This window comes from Lissotriton helveticus, chromosome 7 (assembly GCF_964261635.1).
Source record: "Lissotriton helveticus chromosome 7, aLisHel1.1, whole genome shotgun sequence".
NCBI lineage: Eukaryota > Metazoa > Chordata > Amphibia > Caudata > Salamandridae > Lissotriton > Lissotriton helveticus.
Genome location: NC_136068.1, coordinates 404,969,714 through 404,992,889, shown reverse-complemented (window position 1 = coordinate 404,992,889; position 23,176 = coordinate 404,969,714). Strand labels below are relative to the sequence as shown.

At 44.3% G+C, this 23,176-nt stretch overlaps 1 protein-coding gene across 2 annotated transcripts in view; it reads left to right on the top strand.

Annotated features, from left to right (window-relative positions):
* The window catches only part of LOC144766788 (inactive serine/threonine-protein kinase TEX14-like), a 1,338,527-nt gene that overhangs the window by 320,726 nt on the left and 994,625 nt on the right, over window positions 1-23,176 (top strand). For both annotated transcript variants that reach the window (XM_078650521.1, XM_078650519.1), the window contains exon 5: window positions 9,617-9,738. In XM_078650521.1, the coding sequence (XP_078506647.1) occupies window positions 9,617-9,738 (122 nt within the window). The remainder of the gene's footprint in view (window positions 1-9,616; window positions 9,739-23,176) is intronic.

Genomic DNA, 23,176 nt, shown 5'->3' with positions numbered 1-23,176 from the left:
CGACCCTGGGCTGATGGCACAGCAGGAGAGTGAAAGGTTTGATAGCCCAACATGTGGGCTTCCTCTGTAAGCCAAGTTTCTTGAAGACACAGGATGCCATACTTCTGCGCAATCTCCAGCCAGGGTTTATGGGTGATCTAGAGTCAAACCACCCACGGGTATGCCTCCCATTATCCTTATAGTTCCTAGTAAGTGCATTTTTTATGTGACGCTGTATGTTAGAAAAAGCAGCCATAATGCTCTTTGGATCAGTATCTTCCTCTAAGCAGGCAAGAATGTCCGTCGGACAAGAGGATAGGAGGTTTTGAAAGAAGGATGTTGGGTTCATTTTCTCCCATTTAATTACATACCCGTTAGTCTTAGTTAGGGAGCTTGCCTGGTTGATAAAAGTGAGGTCAAAGGTAAATATAACGTTGTTAAGGAATGACCCCATGTTGGTATGGGAGAAGTGCAAGGGACCATCCTCCCCAAGATCTGAGAGGCCGCACAAACCTAGCTCACAAGACGGGCAGATGGTACAATTGAAGTCACCCACCCACAACATTACATGATCCCCTGTACCTTGTTCTCTCAGTTTGTGGATATGATGCATCATAATGTTCATATTTGATTCCACTTCACTAATTGGCAAGTTATTATAGAAGTTTACAAGAACCACCATTTGCGAAGTGCCCCATTTAAATGATATAATTTGGAAATACTGACTGGAGTGGAAATTGCAAACTTTTACATCCCCTACATTCGAGATGTATGTGCACAAGCCCCCTTTGTTGCGACCCTGGGCTGATGGCACAGCAGGAGAGTGAAAGGTTTGATAGCCCAACATGTGGGCTTCCTCTGTAAGCCAAGTTTCTTGAAGACACAGGATGCCATACTTCTGCGCAATCTCCAGCCAGGGTTTATGGGTGATCTTACTACCAAGGCCTGCAACGTTCCAGGAAAGAAGAGAGTGCATTGGGTTTCTATATCCCTGGGGAGGAGGCCCTCCATTCCCCTTTGTGCCTTTCAGATCTTGCGAGTGTGCAGGCTCTACCTGTCGTGTAACCTGGGCAGTGAGATCGTGCTGTTCAGGGGGGTTTAAGTCTAGCCCAATGTGACTTGGAACTTGGGATCTAGGCATTGATTTTTCACTCAAGTCAGTCTCCATTGGGGGATTATGGGCATTGGTAAGGGTTGGAGCATCACTCATTCCCAGTCAATCCACCTGATCCAGACACTCAAACCTATTCCTAGTGGACGCTCCTTCCCACCAGTTGTTAATGGGTTGCCAACCATCCCCGTGTCCTTTCCATCTGCGATTGTGAGCTATTGACCAAGCCCCAGGTGGCTCAACAATCTGTTTTGGAGGATAGAAAAAAGTAAGGGGTCTGATGACAATGGATTGGTCAGTATCACCTGAACCCCATGAACTGATATATTGGGCTGTGCGGGGGTCTGCAAATGAAACCACTATGCAGTCCCCAGGGATGGATTTATGTGTAGGACCCACCCATTGCACTCTCCTAACCATTAGAACCCTACTCCTAAGAGCGTTAGGAAGCTGCCTATTGACATTAAGCCAGTGAATCACCTTATTCTTTAGGGACCACTGGGTCTCCATGGAATGTGGGTCAAGTGCTGGTACACCAGCCAGTACAGCGACATAGGGTCCGGCGTCAGGAGGGAGATCAATATAACCCCCACGAAAGTTCTGGCGACCATGGTACTGATTGGCTATACATGTAGTAGGAGGCATGTTAATCTTATTGGGCTTGTGGGCAACCTTAGGGACTGGTTTGGGTAAAGTCACGTCCTCAGGGCCTTTTGTCACTGGTATTGAGAGTTTTGGTATGAAGGGATCTAGAACATTAGGCTTAGACCGGGGTTTGGGTATTGGGGTAGGTTTAGGTAAGGGTGGAGGCAAGACAGGGGGCACCATTACAGGGGCAGGGGGACTAACGTCAGTCACTGGAGCCGGATGGATACCATCATCACCATCCTGGGGAGTACCTTCAGCAATACGAGGAAAACTTGCTTCCAGTTGCTTTAGGCTAAAAGTGGCCAGGGAGACTAAGGTCTTATCCATCTCTAAAAGATTGTTCTCAATACGTGACAGTCTGAGTTCCAAAGGCGACAGTAACTGTTTTAATGTGACCCAAATTGTTTTAAGAAAATCTTCGTCATCACTCCCCTTGTCTCTGTCCCTCCCTGGCTCACTTTGCCCCCCCTCTGTAGGTTTCTCGTCATGTGTGGAAAGAGGCCCTAAAGTAGGGTCAGGGACTACGTTAAGATTGCTGTATTCATTTCCCCCCCCTATTAGGTGGCTATCCAAATTTGGAGCTTCTATGATCTCCCCCGTGGTGGGTAGTGTTCGCCTATTATTAAAGAACTGCAACCTTGCGATTTTGGCTTTCTTGCGAGCGTAGGCAGACCTCGCGTTGCTTTTCTTTTTTAGAGTTGGCCCATCTTTATTTTTATTTTTCGCTGCGGGGGGAGGAGGGTCGGATTTGTCAGGCAAAATAATGGCAGTCCCAGGCCCAATGGGCACGATTCCCTCGGGAGTTTTAAGGGGCACAGCAGTTGGAATGGGTATAGGCTCTGGTGGAAGAGAAAGGGGAACATGGTGAACATCAGCATGAATTAACAGTGACGGTGGGCAAGAAGCATGTTGTGGTGATACAGCAGACGCAATTTTCCCCAGAGAAGATTTTTTGGAATGGGCAAAGGTCTGTGAAAGCCTACGTGCAGCGTCAAGCTCTAATGACACCCTCTTCTGCATTTTAGTGATTTCAACGTCAATTGGCAAGTTAGTCTTCACAATAAAATCATCCAATGTCCCGCTGGGCTTACTCAGCCCCATGGCAGTTTTACTGCGACTACCCCGTGTGCTCATAATAAGTATGAATCACAGTACCAACAATGTGCTTAATGATTGCAGTAGGCAAGCCAGCAAACACGAACCAAGGGGGGTGGGCCAGGCCAGTCCTCTTTGTCCTCGAACGGCCTCAAACGGCCCGCTCTTAGCCCGGTCTTCGCCCGCTTCTTCGTCCGCGCGCGTCCCGCGTTCGCGTTCGGGGCGGAGTTAAGATGGAGGAGGAGAGGAGGGGGCGGGAAGAGGAACCAGGTGCGCGCGGTGGACGGCGCAAGCACTTCTGGTCCTCGCAGTCCCGCTCCCTAGGTAGGTGACGATTAAGGCTCTCCCCCAGCAACAAAACAACGATGGTGACCGAGCTGGTGTACTCCCAGGTCACAGGAAAGGCTCCACAAAGGGCTCCGCTGAGCAAAGTGCCCCAGATACGGCCAAAGACAAAGTCCACACTGTGTTTCAATTCACGAGCGGCACCAAAAGAACCATACTAATTGAGCGCCCAACCACGACAGGAAAAATTGAGATTAAGTTGTAAATTGGATATGTAGCATCATAAAGGTCCCCTTGAGACTGGTTCTACCAGGCCCCGAAGAAAAAACGATGCTCGGTGTTTGCATCTAGAAAGGTCTAGAAAGATCCACATGGATAAAAATAAGTTGTTTTTTCTCCATTTGGAAGAGTGAAAATAAGATATACTCTCCCCTCGATAAAAACCTGAGAATTTCTTTCAGACCACATCGGGACCATAATTCAGGATAGGTGGATAAGATTAAAACTGTCTAGAGTCTTGCCACAGCAAAATAAAAATAGGACACTAGAACACTGAATCACATGAGTTAAATGTTTTCCCATCCTTGAATGTGAATGTGTAAATGTTTTGTAAATGTTTTAAGTGTAACATTGTATATGAATGATAAGTATTATTTGTATATATTTTCTTTGTGTGCAAAAACTTTCTCTCTTAAAAATAATTGTGGTGTTGTGTATATGGTGATGAGAAGCCTAATTGTAAATATTAAGACACAGAAGCAAAAGAAGAAAAGATAAGCGCAGGGTCAATAAAAAGGATTACTGTTGCAAATAATTAAGTGTGATTTATGGTGTCAGAGGTATCCTGTTTTTTTGTTGAAATTAATCTTATGATTCCAGCCTCTGACTTCCTCAATCGAATCAGCCCCCGTGTTTATTTAAATATGAACAAATAGTAGCATGTTTACAAGATAGTATAGATTATGATGACACCTTGAGGGCATTTTCCATTATTAAACTAGAGATTCAGAGCCCAAAATAAGGTACCCCTGGTTTGGATTAATGGCTGGTTTGATTCAAAATGCACCGAAGCCTATACCCAACTGAAAGAACCATCGCATAAGACAGAGAGAAACCAAAAAGAAATCAATGGGTATAGGAAGGCATATAATTTAGCCTGAAAAAAATAGAAAAAAAGAACTGAAAGATCAGGCATGGGATTCGCTCTATGAAGCATCATTGAGGAAGGATTTTACTTCATTCTGGCAGGCAGTTAATGCTCCATTTCTTTCTAATAATGATGGTGCTAGGGTTGAGGTTGCAATTGATGAAAAAGTATGGACTGACTTTTTTTCGAATGTATATGTATCAAGGGGATTGAAGAATTATCTACTGACGCAGAACTAATAGAACAGGAAGGACTCGCGTTTTAGAGGCTTGCTGCCCGAAGGGTTTTATAAAGTCCTGGTTAGAATCGGTGATTATTCCGATTTTAAAAAAGGAGAACGTGACAATCCTGCCTGCTACCTACCTATTTCCCTTTTAGACCCTCTAGTTAAGGTAGCAGGCAGGATTGTTCTGAATAGATTACAAATATGGGCTGAGGACAATAATATTTTAAGGACGGTACAATATGGTTTTAGACAGGGGTTAGGGACAATCGAGCAGGTTTTAAATGTGACTATTTTAATGGGAAAGTATACTCAAGCCAAGGAGGGGAAACTGTATGTGCATTTGTGGACCTCTCGGCCGCATTTGACTGCGTTATACATAATAGACTCTGGGAAATCCTTTTGGATCAAAACGTTGTTCCACTATTAGTGCAATTTTTTAGACAGATCTATACTGGGGCATCTGCTAAGATGAGGCATGGATTGAAGGGCGAATGCACTGCGCTGTTCCCCGTGGAGAGGGGAGTGAGGCAGGGCTGCGTCCTGGCGCCATTTTTGTTCTCCTTATATATTAATGCCTTAGAGGAGGGACTGGTAGCCAGGACAAGAGATCACCCCACAGTATAAAAACAAGCCGATTGTGTCCCTGCTCTACGCGGACAATGCAGTGCTTATGGCCAGGACCCAGATGGGCCTACAGAGTGCTCTTGCGGCATATATTGGTTTCATGGATGGTCGTGGGTTAAAACTTAATATTAAGAAAACCTTCGTAATGACATGTGGGAAGGGGAGAAACAAAAGTAAATGTTTGGTACTGGGGATTGACCGGATAGATGCAACTGATACATTCTCTTATTTAGGCATTTTATTGGAACACACCGGCTCCTGGCACCCGGCGGTCAAAAGTTGGACTCTCCTTTTTAAGAGGTCAATTGGGGCCGTGGTTAACTTTGCAAAAAAATTGGACAAAAGACCCCCGGGATCATACTTAAAATTTACCAGATTAAATGTATGAGTATCGCGATGTATGGGGCATGAGTCTGGGGTTACCTCAATGTATCCCCAATACAAATTGTGGAGAATATATTTTTAAGGTTTATTTTAGCTGTTCCGCAGAGTTCTTCAGTTTTTAATTGCCACAATGAATTGGGGATCCCCTATATTTCTGGCATGATTAAAATACAACCTCTGCTATTATGGCATAGATTCTGGACGTCCATGAATACAGGGTTGAATAGGGAAATCATTGCAGACGCCATGAGTTTATGCTATGCAAATAAGATCACTTGGCTGAACTATATTAGAAGATTTTTACCAGATTTGGATAGACTTGATTTTTATATTCATCCTGATACTAAGAGCTCCATTTCCAGGAAGGACTTTAAATTGTTTTGCCTGTCGCACTTAGAATCCTTAAGATCTGTAATGATTCGGCCTCAGCTAACCCTGGCAACTTCTAGCATACAACCATATTTGATTTGGTGCACAGGAGGATACGACAGGTATGTCCTTACCAGATTTAGGTTTGATAATTTTCACCAGTTCGTTTCCCCACTGTAAATGATTGGACTAGACATCTATGTCAATGCCCATGCGATGAGATGTCTACCCAATCAACAATACATAAGATTTTATTTTGTAAATTTTTCCACCGTGAAAGAGTAAGATGGATTTTACCAGTGTTGAAGAGAGGGGGGTGGAAGCAATGTCGCACCGTTTTTTTATACTTACAAATGTTGGAAAATGTTCACTGTGTGGGAGTTATGGCTGGATTTCTGAAAAGCATATTGAGAAAAAGGAAAAGTATAACTGCCTAAGCAGGAAGTTGGTTAATACACATTATTTTTTCTATTTCCTTTAGACGGATAGGATCAAGATTACTGTATAGATGGAACTACTTGTATGTATTTGTCTGAAGGTATTTTTTAAACAGGCTACTTTTATGATTTTTTATGTAAAAAATCGAATAAAGTATATTTGACTTTGACTCACTATCATGCATTCTGAAGGTATGTTAGTCTCATACTTTAGGCGACTTGACACACATATTGTAATGAAGAAACCAATATGCTATTTTTATAGCTATTCGGGTAATCCACTCTATGAACATCAGCTTGCTATTAGCATACAAGACATCAGCCTATTTGTTTATCTTCACATAATATGTGACCACGGGGCAATACTCCTGTGTCTAACTGAGTTTAAGAATACTTAACCTCAGAGAGGAGCTACGCTAGCAACCAAGATGGCCGCTTAGGCTCCCGGCTCCGCCGACCTCCGTCTCCTGCCATATGATCCTGTCATCCATCTTGTGTCTACGCCCGACCTCCGTGTGGATGAACCGGTGCACAATCCGAAGGTGCAATCCCGAGACTTTTACCGGCTTGGTAGACGGAGTTACGTCGTGTTTCAATCTGCGGCCTAGCCCAACTGGAAAGCAGGGACCTCGAGTACTGGCCCAGCCGGGTTACAGTTGAACAACATCGGCCGTGGGAGTCAGCCAGGGTCCGGTCTATCGCTGTGGAGGTTGTTTTTTGCCCGATTTGATGGCGGTCATTCTGGTTGGTTAACATCGAAGGAGTGGCGACGTGACACGATTGAGGCTGTGGGAGGAGGTCCCTGTCCCTGGGACCTGGTTTGCCCCCCGCCGGTGTCCGGTGGGTCGGGGTCTTCGCTCGCGGTAGTGGAAAGCAGATAGCTGCCGTGACTAATAATAAGTCGCCCTCCGCTGCCTTCCGTTCCGCTCTCGCCTGTTCCCTCGGAGAGACCGGGCTCTCCGAGGGAAGTAAACATGATCGATACTGAGCGAGGAGAGCTGGGCCGGACGGAGTTTGAGCCGTCGCTGAGGACTGTACTGGCAGCCATTGGGGCGCTTCATTCACATGTGGATGCCCTTGTTCACAAAATGATAGCAGTTACACTTGAGACTGGGCGAGTGAGACCGGACTCTGCTCCATCGCAAGAGCTGCAAATAGCTAAGATTCCCACGATGGTCATTTTAACTGCGGACGAGGACCCTGTGCAGCAAGTGGTCTTGGAACCCTCAGTCAGAGTATTGGATGATCGCGAGCCTCGAATGGAATGCTAAGCCTGACATCGCTGCTGACTGTGGGAGAACTGATGGATGTGACCTTCCCGGAAACCCCTGTTGATGACTGTATTCTGATCGAGACGACATCTTTTCCCTCCCTGGCGGTTACATTGCTGACTTGGTGGAAACAATCCTGGAACTATACGTCGGTGAGGGAGACTTCTCGTTCGGAAGCGGTTCTCAAAGACTCACTATATTTGCATTGTTTCGGACTGAAGTTTTCTGAACTCTTTTCGAACTTTGATTCGCCTGTTGCTGCGGTGTTTCGACCGGAGGGGTTCGCACGTTAGATCGGAAGGGCCAAGGCTGAGACTGATTGACCGGATTTGATATTGTGGCCTTACTAGATGAGGGATTTGCTATCGATGTCTTTACGGGAGGTTGGGCGGAGTTTTATAACCTCCCCTGATTTGTTTTACTGATTTTTCTGTAAATAATCTTGCCACCATTGTAGGGGTTGTTTGTTTGTGGCGGAGGGGAGGGGGGACCGGGAGCCCATTTGGAAATGCCCTCCTCCATTTTCTACTTTTAGAATTAGTTAGATGGGGCGACAGGCACACTGCTAGTTGGGGTTAGGCGGAAGCCATATGCAGGGGTGCAGGGTGGGTGGAGGGGTGGTTTCTTTCTGTTGTATTGTCTTTTTTTTTTTCCGTTTCTATGTTAACATCCTGTCCATATCCTGATAGTGGGTGCCTTCCTGATGGGTTATTTGCTTGGTAGGTAGACGGGTCCTGGGGGTGGTATCATCTGTACGGATTTCAACAATGTTTTGCTTTTTGACTGCTGCATACGAGTCACGGCCATAGTTTTGTCCACTGCTTTACTGTATTACACTCTCCTGCCACTCAAAATTGCCCTACTCATGATAATCCTGTTCTTATGGGTGGTGGGCTTGTGAACAGTGTCGATTGGATTGGACTTCTATTTGTCGTATTTTATGCGGCTGCGCGCCAGTAATATCTCCTGACTCAATTTTTGCCCTGGGGGAAATCCATCTATTTTGCTATATATGTGTATATTTGTGGTTGTTTATTCCGAAATATAAGGCACCTGTCGTTGTTTTTTTCTTGTTTTTTCAATTAATAAAAAGATTTATAAAAAATAAAAATAAAAGAATACTTAACCTCGTGTCTGATTAAGAGTGAATTTCAGGCAATTTACCATATTTTCTTAAGCAATTAATACTTAACATGACTGCACGTTTTTCTTCCACTGTTTTGTGTGCTGTGCTTCACTTGTGTTGTACCTTACTAAGCTTTGTTTTTGCTGATCTGAAATACGGCTTTGTTAATTCACAATATTCTGATTATATATTTTCCTTTACATTTGTATGTATATTTTCATGTTCATGATTTCACCACAGAGAGAATCGTAAGTATTGCATATATTACGAATATATATATTTTGTATTATGTGTGTGACTCACATTTTTCTGATTACAGTAACTATTGACACTGTAACACTGACAAAATATGGATCTTTAGTTCTGAAAAAGGCCGTCGACCTGGGAGTGCACTAAATTAGCACCTAAAACATGCTGACACTATGATGGTAAGGTGATAAGTGTCCTAAGATCATCCAGAACTATTATGATTCTAATCCTCTCAGAAGCAACCCTCAAATTAATCAGTATAATTGGGTATCATGTTAAGACATTTATAACTTATGCTGATCCCTATGTATATATATTGAGTGTTTATGACAACGCTCCACTGTTGTAATTATTACAGTGCAATTGGTGTTGTAGCCTGTCCAGTGATGAAGCATACCACTAAAAGTGGGTTAGGGCTGTATTCCTAAAAAACATGGGATCACACGAGAAGGTGGAAACCTCATGATGTTTCATTATTCTTCATGTTTTGTTATTATAAATGGTAGCTCACTTGATTGTGCCTCTGTCCTCCTCTTTGTGTGTTTAGGCTTGTTCTGTTACCTTAAATCCCTGTCCTTCCAAAGGTCCAGGTCTGTCACTGCTGTTCTTGTTGCAGAAAAGACTGACATATCTGGCAATGCCTGATGAATCTTGTCTCCCAGCAGGTTTTGGATTGCTTACAGCAGTGCCTGGTCCACACGGCCCTGCTTTTCCGGTGCATCAGTGACCCTTCTATGCTGCCTGCTAATGACGAAGTCAGAAACCGCCTGTCCCTTAGAAGCCTGCGGTAAGTCTTGAGGCTCAGGCTCAATTTAATGTGTTCTCTTTGAAGAATCTCCTCTTGTGTATCCAACCTTTGAGGTCAGATCTCTTTAAAGCATTCTGTCCGCCGCTTACCATGGTCTCATTGTTTCAGTTCTGTTTGCCCTTGATGACTATTGTCAGCACATCCAACCTTAATTCACAATATTCAATAACGATTGGACAGCTGCTTTAATTTTGAGATGCCTAGAATGGTGGCTTGTGCGTGTTGTTGGTGAAATCCCTCAGCCTATGCGTTGGCTCATGATGATATTGACAGACCACAATGTATGTATTACAGTTTCTTCTACATACTGTACTACTGTACATTTTTCAGTTATATAAACTGTGTCATCTGTTATCCAGGACATGAACTGCTGCGTAGGCTGTTGAACATGAATTAGTTCCCAGAATGTTCTGTGACTGTCTGCCCCTTTCCTGTGACTTTCGTGCACTATGTCACTGCCCTTATTCTTTTCAGTCTGTCTACCTTGTTTTTCGTCTCACGTAATTTTTTTCTCACCTTGCTGTCTCTGACTTGGATATTTGCTGACCATTTGTAGGTCTTACTAAAAGACAGTTATCTTTTAGTAGTAACTAATATCATTGAAGAAATTCATAAAAACAAATATTCCCCGAGTGCTAAGAGAAAACCAGGCATGGTTGTTAGCACTATTAACACTGTCTCTGCTAGGTCCAGTCCCCCTTGTGTCTGTAGGCCCTTTCAAGCGAGTGTAGCAAATAAGTACAAGTGCAGTTGTATTTGCTTCGGCCGCTTTACAGCCTACAGCAGTATCAAAGCTTGTGTGGAGTTAGAATAGCAAAATGCACACCTAATTACGGTCAATGGACGGCCTATACAATGGGTGTGTGTATCATGCCCCCCTTTCCTGCTGACAAGGAGGAGCATTGACATTCCCACCCCATATTCATTCCCAGGATACTCAGTAGTCTCATGTTGACTGCTGAGAGGCTGGCGAGGGGATAAGTGGCAGGAACTCTTCTTCCTCTGCTGCATGTCACCAAGAAGTGGTTTGACGGCCAGCACCAAGAGAAAGCCCCTGTTGGGAGTGTGATTTCCATGTTGACTCGCACTATGAGCTTAAGATATGAAATCAGAGCCAAAGAAAGCACCTCTTCTTTATAACTCTTCTCCACCACTATTCATAGGTTCATGGATTCGTCATGGGTAACTGGAAACATCCTTCTCACAAACTCATTCTAAACACGCAATGCCAATACACCATGAATCCATGTCTCAGCTGGAGCATCATCCACTCTCTTGCTCTCTTTCAACCTCTGAAGGTGAACTGACACAGTCCAGACCTTCTGATCATAGCTTCCTTCATTTGATTATAGTCCATTTGATCAGCTGTAGACATTCTCGCTGTGCCCGCTTTTCATTTTATGGGCAGGCAACTCATTAAGTGACTGATTTGGAAATATTATTTAATATATGTGCTCTACAAACAATCTAAAATCCCACAGACCATTGCAAACTATCCTGGCCTTCCACGTTTATGTACTATAATCTAACAGTTTATCTCAAGAGACTCATTTGTCTAATAACTTTAGGCATATGACAAAACACATTGTATACTAAATATGCTCATATATATTCACTGAAAAAAACATAGGTTTCAGGCCTTATATAGTTAAGAATGTCATTTGAGATGTCATCAGTGATGTCACTGACCATTTCATGAATGATCTAATATGTGACATCATCAGCAGTGGATTGCGGGTGTGCGAAATATAGTTAGTACAACTAACTATATAGGAGCCATTTCAATGGTTTTGTATGAGTGAAATGTCCAGCTAACTATAACACCCCTAAAACTTATAGTTTTTTGAGTGAACTTCAAAGGTTTTTTAAAAGCTAATTCTTAACTTTTTAAGGCCTGAAACCTATGTTTTTTTCAGTGAATTTCAAAGGTTTTTTAAATGCTAATTCCTAAGTATATAAGGCCTGAAACCTATGTTTTTTTTCAGTGAATTTGCAAGGTTTTTTAAATGTTAATTCCTAACTATATAAGGCCTGAAACCTATGGTTTTTCAGTGAATTTGCAAGGTTTTTTAAATGCTAGTTCCTAACTATATAAGGCCTGAAACCTATGTTTTTTTCAGTGAATTTGCAAGGTTTTTTAAATGTTAATTTCTAACTATATAAGGCCTGAATCCTATGTTTTTTTAAGTGAATTTGCAAGGTTTTTTAAATGCTAATTCCGAACTATATAATGCCTGACACCTATGGTTTTTTCATTGAATTTCGAAGGTTTTTTAAATGACAATTTTTAAATGTATTAATTGTTATTTTTTTATACTGATTTACTACATTTTTGCAGGCAGGTGTCTAGAGGGCACGCCCCCTTTTTACAACACTCTGCAGCGCAACCCCTGGTGCGTTTGCAGAGGAGGAACTAATTCCCCTTGCATAATGGGGGTCCCTGGGGGCCAACTAGCCCACCTGGAACCTGCAGTATGCGCCAGGGGGCTGCATTGCAGAGAGGTGTAATGAGGCCACACCCTTTTTTACACCTCTCTGCAACGCAACCCCTGGCGTGTTTGCAGAATAGGAACTATTTCCCCTTGCATACTGGGGGTCCCTGGGGGCCAAGTAGCCCACCAGGAGCCTCCAGTATGCGCCAAGGGGCTGCGTTGCTTTGCCCCAGGGGGTGGCGGTCCCCGGGGCAGTATGGGGGGATTGTGGACCCCCCACACTTCTTTATCACTATGCCGCCGCGATTTGGTCCCCCCGGGGGGTAATTTTTAAAAAAACAGACCAGGTTTTTAAAAAACAAATGTGGGCCTTTTTTGTCCTTGTGGGACCACCTGGGCAGGCCTAGGGGGTCAGGGTGTATCTACGGCTTGTTTTTATACTGTGGGGGATCTCTTGTCCTGGCCACCAGTTCCTCCTCTAAGGCATTAGTATATAAGGAGAACAAAAATGGGGCCAGGACGCAGCCCTGCCTCACTCCCCTCTCCACGGGGAACAGCGCAGTGCATTCGCCCTTCAATCCATGCCTCATCTTAGCAGATGCCCCAGTATAGATCTGTCTAAAAAATTGCACTAATAGTGGATCAACGTTTAGATCCGAAAAGATTTCCCAGAGTCTATTATGTATAACGCAGTCAAATGCGGCCGAGAGGTCTACAACTGCCACATACAGTTTCCCCTCCTTGGCTTGAATATACTTTCCCATTAAAATAGTCACATTTAAACCTGCTCGATTGTCCCTAACCCCTGTCTTAAACCATATTGTACCGTCCTTAAAATATTGTCCTCAGCCCATATTTGTAATCTATTCAGAACAATCCTGCCTACCACCTTAACTAGAGGGTCTAAAAGGGAAATAGGTAGGTAGCAGGCAGGATTGTCACGTTCTCCTTTTTTTAAAATTGGAATAATCACAGATTCTAACCAGGACTTTATAAAACCCTTCGCGCTGCAAGCCTCTAAAACGCGAGTCCTTCCTGTTCTATCAGTTCTGCGTCAGTAGATAATTTTTCAATCCCCTTGATACCATATACATTCGAAAAAAAGTCAGTCCATACTTTTTCATCAATTGCAGCCTTAACCCTAGCACTGTCATTATTAGAAAGAAATGGAGTATTAACTGCCTGCCAGAATGAAGTAAAATCCTTCCTCAATGATGCTTCATAGAGCGAATCCCATGCCTGATCTTTCAGTTCTTTTTTTCTGGCTAAAGTATATGCCTTCCTACACCCATTGATTTCTTTTTGGTTTCTCTCTGTCTTATGCAATGGTTCTTTCAGTTGGGTATTGGCTTTGGTGCATTTTGAATCGAACCAGCCATTGATCCAAATGAGGGGTACCTTATTTTGGGCTCTGAATCTCTAGTTTAATAATGGAAAAGGCCCTCATGGTGTCATCATAATCTATACTATCTTGTAAACATGCTACTATTTGTGCATAATCATTAACAACTATTCGTTTAGTGACCTCCTCAGGATTTATCTTACCTCATCGCAGGGAGTAACCATTTTGGTGAGCTAGGGCGATGTTTTGCATCCATGCTATAGTGTTATTTTTAAGATGATTAACTTGTTTCAGAATTACTAAATCAATACTCCGTGGAAAGTGATAGCTCAAAACATTAGAATGGATTTTAAAACTCCATGTTGCATAGCGATTGGGTGCAATTATAAAATCTATTAATGATTCAAATCCCCTGCCAATAAATGTATGAGTGAAATTGATAGGTGGGGAGCACAACATATTTGCAAAGCCCAGATCGTGTAGAGCTATTAAGTCATTAAACTTCTCCCCCCTCTTAGAATGCACAAAATGTAACATAGGATCTTTTTCTTCCTCGTATACACCACACTGCCCACATTCAGCATGAGAACAAATACTAGCATTAAAATCAACACCCCAAAGAGTAATCATATCAACACCATTTGGGACCTTTGTTTTACTTAATTGAGTGAATTTGAAATATCATCCATATGTCCCCTTTCAATGTTGTTATAAAAATTAACTACACACACTACTACTAGGGAGGACCTGGCCTGGCAATTCGGGCTGGACTGTTCCCATTGGGCACAGGGTCAATGCTGATTTGCATATGGCTGGGTTCAAACTGGAATGGCATGGTGAGCAAAAAAACAATGGATTTAGGCCCAGATCTATGTACTGGGGTGAATGTATGACATTGTTCTGCATTCTATCCATCAATTGTTGTTTTTGCAGTTGTCACCCCGAGTGGGACGGGTATGCCCAGACGTAGGTCCCGTGCTCTCCATGCTACTGGGGTCAAGCTATCCTGGCTGATGACGGGTGAAACCCTGAAACCAGTCCTATGATGCTTGTTTCCAGTCCATGTAGGACTTGGCCTGGCAGTTCGGCTGGACTGTGCCATTGGGTACAGGGTCAAGACTGATTTGATTGTTGAGTTCAAACTGGAATGGCATGGTGAGCAAAAAACGATGGATTTAGGCCCGGATCTCTGTACTGGGGTGAATGTATGACATTGTTCTGCATTCTGTCCATCAATTGTTGTTTTTGTATTTGACAGGTTTGAAGGGGCTTAGTTGTACGCACCCCCGATCTTCTCCAAGGGTATGCGTTTCTAGGTACTAAAGGTAAAATCAGTTTAGCGAGTCCTTAATAGCGAATTTTACTGAATCGCTATTAAGACATCGCAAACCACTATGTAGCAAAATAATCACAAATAATTAGTGATTCCCTAAAACTCGCTATCAAATTCAAATTTCAAAGCTTTATTCGACATTTGTCATAAAAGCATCCTCCTAACCCTAATACAATAAATACTATGTCTAAAAATACTTCCTAAAACACATATTAAACAATGACAGTCGAATGCTATGCATATAAAAGATACAAATACATTTTTCCAGAATTCATAAAGATTATTATTTTTTTTTTAAAAAGTGGCAATTCATATAACAAAATGGATGGATAGTAGCAACCATATTTCAATTTACTATGTTTGACATTAAAGTACGGGTGCGGATTACCCAAGCCCAGGCAAGAAATTTTGCTACGGCAACTACAAAGGGAGCTGAACAATCGGATTCTAGTATTCTAAGGGCTGTCGATTGACTACGGGTGCCAATATTTAAGCACACTGGTTTTAACCATTTGCGCCTAGGGCTGATATACAATGGGCAACAGAATAACAAATGGGAAATGTGCTCTGTTTGATCTTTACAAAAATAACAATGTTCATCCCACAGTGGAGACCAGTGTTTCTTAAACGCATTCACAGGTAATGTTCCTATACGGAATTGGAAGTACAGTTTCCTATCCTGTGGACGTTCAATTATATCCCAATATAGTTCGCATGACGGATACATTTTTATGTCCAAAAACGAGATGACAATTTTGATTGGGATCCATTACAAAACATTGTTGTATACACCATTTTCCAATATAATTCTTTCAGTTTTGCTTTTGTAGGAAAGCTAGCCACATCATTAGAGCCCCATAAATGTTCCAGTTTTAACTTTACAAGAAGTCCCCGTAGTTCTTTTAGCCATTCAATACAATGAAAACGATCGAACTCAACAACATCTGCCAAAGCTGAAGCATAATGATTTAACTCTGGAGTCACCATCAGGCGTCTCCAATATAAGAGTGGCCGTAGCCTGGCAATATCCTCAATGTTTTTCCTGCCAAGGTCCAGTTTCAGTGGAGTTGTAGGTGTGCTTTGGGGGACCGTTACAAGCCCTCGCAAAAATCTGTTTTCTGCGCGTCCCAGCTCTCCCAAGTTTGAAAACCCCCATAATTCAGATCCATATAGACAAGCGCCTAGTACTTTCATGTTAAAGATTTCAAGTGCACAATTTACCAGCTTAGTTAGCGAGGCTCGGTGTTTTAAAGCAACTGCGCCTGCAAGCTGGCTAAACTTCAAAACTCTCGTATTTATGTGCGATTTCCACTTCATATTTCCCTGTAGGATGATGCCTAGGTAAGAAAAAGCGTCCACTTTCTCTAGGGGAGTACCTTTATATTTTATTACACCTTTAAAAGTGGAATGCTGATTTAGGCACATGAATTTAGTTTTTGCGGTATTCAGTTCAAGGCCCATATTATCACAAAATTCTCCAAAGGCATCAACCACTTTTTGGAGACCGCTCGGCGTGCATGAAAGTAAAAGCGTGTCGTCCGCAAACATAAGGACGAGAACGCGGGAGCCTGCTATAATTGGGGCGTCACTTGAAAGTTTCTTTAGATGGTCAACTATGCCATTTATATAAATTGAAAATAGTGTTGGTGCTAGGACTCATCCTTGTCTTACTCCTCGTTCTACTGGAAACGGGTCTGTGACTTCTCCCTGCTTGCCCCACCTAATTTTAGCAAAATTATTTTCATGAAGGCGAACTAGGAGGGTAAGAAGTTCCTGGCTTAATCCTACATCGGCCAGGGTCTGCCACAATTTTTCTCTAGGGACCAGATCAAACGCTGCTTTTAAGTCCACAAAAACGGCATACAATGACCCCTTTTTTAGTGTGACATTTCTCCTATAGATGGTTATGAAGTATAGGACTTGGTCAACACTACTAGTCAGGGGGCGAAACCCTGCCTGGTAGGGTGACAGTATGTTCCTTTCATCAATCCATTGCTGCAGTTTGTTCTGGACTAGGCGCCCCATCAGTTTTTGGGCTGTGTCAATTAAACTGATGGGTCTATAATTTTTAGCTAGAGTTTTGTCCCCTTTTTTAAATATGGGGACGATTTCTGCTCCCTTCCATGATGCAGGTACCTCTCCTCCCATCGCCACTGCATTGGCCAACATTTCAAAGTAGGTACACCAGGATTTCCGATCCGATAAGAATATATCAGCCGGGATTCCATCCATACCCGGGGCTTTTCCCCCCGCTATACAATCCAATGCTTTACTAACGTCCTTTTCGTTAAATATTTGATGTTTGAAAAAGACAGGTGGTGGGGGTTTGATGGAGATGTAGGCTAGATTTCGTGCATACTGCGGTTGGAAAAACTCAGTCCATTTGTTTTTAGCAACGTGGTTTTGTGGCTGAGCAGCTATCCCTCCCCTTTCCCATTTTACCAAGGACCAGAATCGCTTAGAGTCCTTGGCAGCACAGGCCTCCTTCAAGTCTTGCCAGCATTCCTCATCCCAGCGTTTCCTAGCCTGTTTCTGAGTCAGTCTATAATTGTCCCTAGCCCTCCTAACTGCTATGGCATTGCCTGTTTTCAATTCTATACTTAGGTTAAACCGTGCCAGCCTACAACTCTTGTCATACCATCCATGGCTTGGTTGTTCCTTTTTAGTTTTATTAGGATCTACTATTTTAATAAAAAAGCTCTGAATATTACAAAAGAGGTTTTTATGGGCCTCCATCATATAATCTTGGAAGTTAGGCTTCCCACAATGGGACTTAATGTTGTTTACTTCATCGACTACTATTTTTTTGAGAATCTCAAAAATTGCTGCATCTTCTAATAGCATTCTCCATTTCAGATGTCGTTGGTTATTCGAGCAAACAACATCTTGCGTGACCATTTCATTTTTATTGGTAGGCTCTGTACTCTCATTATAGGGATAAAGAGTCAGGCATAGAGGGTTGTGGTCACTTTCTAATCTCTTTTCCACGACCATATCTACCATTTTATTCCAGGCCCTTACATCCAACAGTAAATAGTCAATTCTACTAGCTGCTCGACCATTATCAAACGTATTATTCCCTTCTAGATCAGAGGGCGAGCGCCCGTTTACTGCTCTTAAGCCTTTTGCTAAACAGAGACTCTTTAGCTGAATTGCCACCGCGCTCCATTTTTTAATAACAGGTACCTCTAGCTGGGGTATACCCCACTTGACATCCTCCTCCTCAGACAAAATCCTATCCTCTTCACCTAAGGGTTCAAAGGTGGCGTTAAAATCCCCACCTACTATTACATGGGATTTTGCTGTTATCATTTCAATGTTCTGCTCTAGAATTGTTACAGTCTCTGAGGATTTGCCACTACCAACTCCCCTGGCATAGACATTATACAAGACAAGTTCATGGCCATTTTCCCAACTGATATCAAGTGCTATGATATCATTAGAAGGTACAGATCTTTGTTTTATGGAACAGTTCAATGACTGACGTATCCAAATTAACAAGCCTCCTGAGGGGCGTCCCAAACGATTTCTGGTTGCTGGCATATGGAAGTTTAGATACCCCTGCCGAAAAGTTGGGATCAATGACCAGGTTTCTTGCAGCATAATTATATCATATTGGTCAATGAAATCCACCCACTCTGGTATAGTTATTTTATTTGCTAAGCCTGCTATGTTCCATGAGACAAGGGACAGTGATGGTGTCTCTTGGTATTGCAACGCCTGGCACTTCTCGGGATTATTTACAAATACTTCGCTTTCAGCAGTTATTATTTCTCCATCCGTCAATATTGCTTTGCATCCTTCTGCCTCTCTAACTCTGTTTAAACCCTCTAAATCTGCCTTTATCTCTCGATGAACAAAGATTTGGGGTTCCCTAGGGCCTATTTTCTGATTGCTCAGCTGTGTACATCTCATATTTTCTGCCTTTCCATTATTTAGGATTATCTGCTTTTTGGGAGCGGCCGATTCACAACTTGCGAGTCAGTCGCATTAGTTTAAATCGGATAAAGCCGAATAACGGTTTACCAAATTTAGTCCCCAATCACAGGTAGGGCCACCCCTAGCCCTTCTATTTCCAACTACTGACCACTTGGTTCTCAATATGCTTGGCTTGGCTACAAGTCCTCTTCTAGTGTAGAAAAAATCCAACATAAGCGGAATTACTTCTGCCGTTCTACGTTGTGGAGGGAAAATATTGTGCAAAATGTCCGGTAATACCTCAGGGCCCTTAAGGTTTAATACCACACAGTCACCTGCAAATTTCTTCGGTTTAGTCCCTATCCACTTTACCCGTCTCGCTGATAGCAAGTCTTCTAAAAGCTTTTCTTTTCCCCAGGGAGATATGTGCATGTTATTGCTCAACCACTGCAAAGCTTTATTTAATAGGGAATCTGGCGACTCACTCTGACCTGTTTTCAGTGGTGGGACATTAGCAAGTACTAATATCAATGGTGAAGCTTCTACAATGAGCTCCATGGGACTTGTTTCAGTATTAGAATCGGGGGATATAATATTCCCTTGAACTGTCGAAGGATCTGGGGCTATATAATTGCTATGGTCATTACTAGATCTAATACTAGTTGACTGAATAGGAGCTGGGATATCTTCTATTCCCCCAGAGATGTTTCCCCCTATTGTATTTCCCACCACTTGTTTTTCATCAATTTTAGTTAATACCAAATTCGGTATCTCTCCCACGTTATCATTTGTTGTTTTTAGAAGGGTCTCCAGTTTGTTAACTTTATCAGTTAGATGGTCTATTTTGGATATGAGGGGTTTGATTAGCCGAGATATCTTAGATTCTAACATGCCCATAAACTTACTTGATAACATATCGTCCCATCCTATGTTGCCATTCCCTTCCTCCCTTATCTCTTCTGAGACACTCTTGTGTTTATTTCTAGGGGGGTTTGTTGGTTTGTTCCTACTAGACCGGAGTCCTTCTCTTTTGGGGGGGACTTTTGTGGACCCTCTTGTTACTCTTGGTGCGGGTACAGGCATTGGGGGAGAGATGCTCTCCTTATCTATCCCTGACTCATTACAGGACATGTTTAACTCATCCCCAATTAATAAGTCGACATTTGAGTCTAGTTGTGCAACAATAGATGTTGTAGAAACATTTAACACTAAACAATCATTAGTCTCATCCGCATGCAGATCTATGAAATTTATTTCGTCAGAGTCCGGTTGGGTTGAACCAAGGTTTTCTAGTTGAGCACATGGCGGAGAGTCACTGAGCCCCAGGGAGGACCTCCGTACATTGTTGATTTTTGCCACCACTTGGACTAAATAATTGTCCATGGTGTTGGCAGGAGTGATGGGGGTCTTCTGTTTCGACATGTAGGAGCCACTCAAGCCTAATACGATATGGCAAGATGTAAAATTGTTACCGATAGCAAGATTTTAGGTTTTAGGCACTTAGACAGTTAATAGCAACTGGGCGAAAAAGCAAGTAACTCACAGCACTGAAGGTGATGGATTCCTGGCCCAGTCCAGTCGTGGCCAGTCTTGGACTGTCTTAGACTGTCCGCCCTTTGTCCGGGCTTCGTCCGGCGTCCCGCACACGCGTCCCGCTATGCGTCAGTGGTACGTTTTTGTAGGAGGAGCAAGGGGCGGGAAGAGACTCCAGGTGCGCTACGATGATCCTGCGCGGAACCCTGGGTCTCGCAGTCCCAGCCCCTGTTGCAGCAGCCTTTCACTCGCCTTCACTCCAAGTACGCCTTTCCTCACAGATTAGCAGGCGGACGGTGGGTTACTGAGGTAGAGTCACGGTCTGACAAAGATTCGAGCGGCTCCCGCGAAGCGGGAGCCGCGAGCTGTTTGAAGAATAGGTCAGCCAATCAGGGAGGAGCAGGGGCGGGAAGAGACTCCAGGTGCGCTACGATGATCCTGCGCGGAACCCTGGGTCTCGCAGTCCCAGCCCCTGTTGCAGCAGCCTTTCACTCGCCTTCACTCCAAGTACGCCTTTCCTCACAGATTAGCAGGCGGACGGTGGGTTACTGAGGTAGAGTCACGGTCTGACAAAGATTCGAGCGGCTCCAGCGAAGCGGGGGCCGCGAGCTGTTTGAAGAATAGGTCAGCCAATCAGGGAGGAGCAGGGGCGGGAAGAGACTCCAGGTGCGCTACGATGATCCTGCGCGGAACCCTGGGTCTCGCAGTCCCAGCCCCTGTTGCAGCAGCCTTTCACTCGCCTTCACTCCAAGTACGCCTTTCCTCACAGATTAGCAGGCGGACGGTGGGTTACTGAGGTAGAGTCACGGTCTGACAAAGATTCGAGCGGCTCCAGCGAAGCGGGGGCCGCGAGCTGTTTGAAGAATAGGTCAGCCAATCAGGGAGGAGCAGGGGCGGGAAGAGACTCCAGGTGCGCTACGATGATCCTGCGCGGAACCCTGGGTCTCGCAGTCCCAGCCCCTGTTGCAGCAGCCTTTCACTCGCCTTCACTCCAAGTACGCCTTTCCTCACAGATTAGCAGGCGGACGGTGGGTTACTGAGGTAGAGTCACGGTCTGACAAAGATTCGAGCGGCTCCCGCGAAGCGGGGGCCGCGAGCTGTTTGAAGAATAGGTCAGCCAATCAGGGAGGAGCAGGGGCGGGAAGAGACTCCAGGTGCGCTACGATGATCCTGCGCGGAACCCTGGGTCTCGCAGTCCCAGCCCCTGTTGCTGCAGCCTTTCACTCGCCTTCACTCCAAGTACGCCTTTCCTCACAGATTAGCAGGCGGACGGTGGGTTACTGAGGTAGAGTCACGGTCTGACAAAGATTCGAGCGGCTCCCGCGAAGCGGGGGCCGCGAGCTGTTTGAAGAATAGGTCAGCCAATCAGGGAGGAGCAGGGGCGGGAAGAGACTCCAGGTGCGCTACGATGATCCTGCGCGGAACCCTGGGTCTCGCAGTCCCAGCCCCTGTTGCAGCAGCCTTTCACTCGCCTTCACTCCAAGTACGCCTTTCCTCACAGATTAGCAGGCGGACGGTGGGTTACTGAGGTAGAGTCACGGTCTGAATACTGAATCGCAAATACTGATTCTGTATTTGCGAAATCGCAATTTAAAAAAAATCGCAAATTAGCGGACCTGCTATTAAGGTGCTTCTGATGACATCACATACAGGAAGTGGCCACACCAATGCTGTTTCTGAGTGCCTGGGGCTGTGGGAGAGGCAGAGAGCAGGAGCACACACCCAGGAGCTGCACTGGAGTGTTCAGACAGACACTAACTGACATGATGGACACAGGAAAAGGGAAAGCAACCTGCAGAAAGGAAAAGGAAGCACACGTTTATTGAAAAGGAGTTGGAGGTCCTGATTGAGGAAGCGGTGATGACCCATGACCAACTATTAGGCAAGAAATCACTGCATGTACCTGAATCGCAGAAGAGAAAGATCTGGCTGGAGATACAAGCCAAGATCAATGACATTGAGGTCACACAGCGCTCAATCGATGACCTGAAGAAGCGCTGGTATGAATTGCGCTCCAGGGTGAAGGAGAGGGTAGCAGACAGGCTGAAGCAAGATAAAAAGATTTGGCTTCCCGGCCAAATATTACAAAGCGTATCAAGTAACATTAGTACTGCGCCTGCATAATCTTTTTACAGCCTCGGGGGATGCGGGACACCTTCCCACCTCACTCCGTGAGGCACACCTCATCTCGTTACCTAAACCTGACAGAGATCACCACTGACAAGGGCTCATACAGACCCCTAGCCACCCTCAACACCGATTACAAAATACTGGCTAAAACTCTAGCGGACAGACTCGCGCAAGCAGTCCCCTCTCTGGTGCACGCAGATCAAAACGGCTTTATACCGTCCCGCAGTACCTGGCAGTCAGCCCGGAGTTGGTAATATAACAGGGTGTCCATAGAGCTTAAAGTCCAGGGCTCCTAGCCCACCCGTGACATCGTAAGGGTCAGGGTGTTGTAAGCAATCCTGGGTTGCCGTCCGGCCCAAACCAGGGTAATAAGCAAAGAGCGAACCTTGCGAAAAAAATTAGCGGTTAGAGGAATGGGGATGTTAACGAAGAGATATAAGAACTTCGGGAGCACCACCATTTTGGCAATCGCTATACGCCTGGCCAAAGAGAGCGGCAGCCGGTTCCAAAGAGGGATCTTTGACTAACCAATCTAATGCTTGGCCAAAGTTAGCTCTCCACGTCTCTGCTTAACCAAAGGCCCAGATACCTAGTGGGCTCCGAAGCCCAGACAAAAGAGTAATCAGGATCAAAGGGAGTTGCGGCGTGCGTAAGAGGAAATAATACAGATTTATTCCTGTTAACCTGAATGCCAGAATATCCACCAAAACGTATCGCTTCACGGACTAG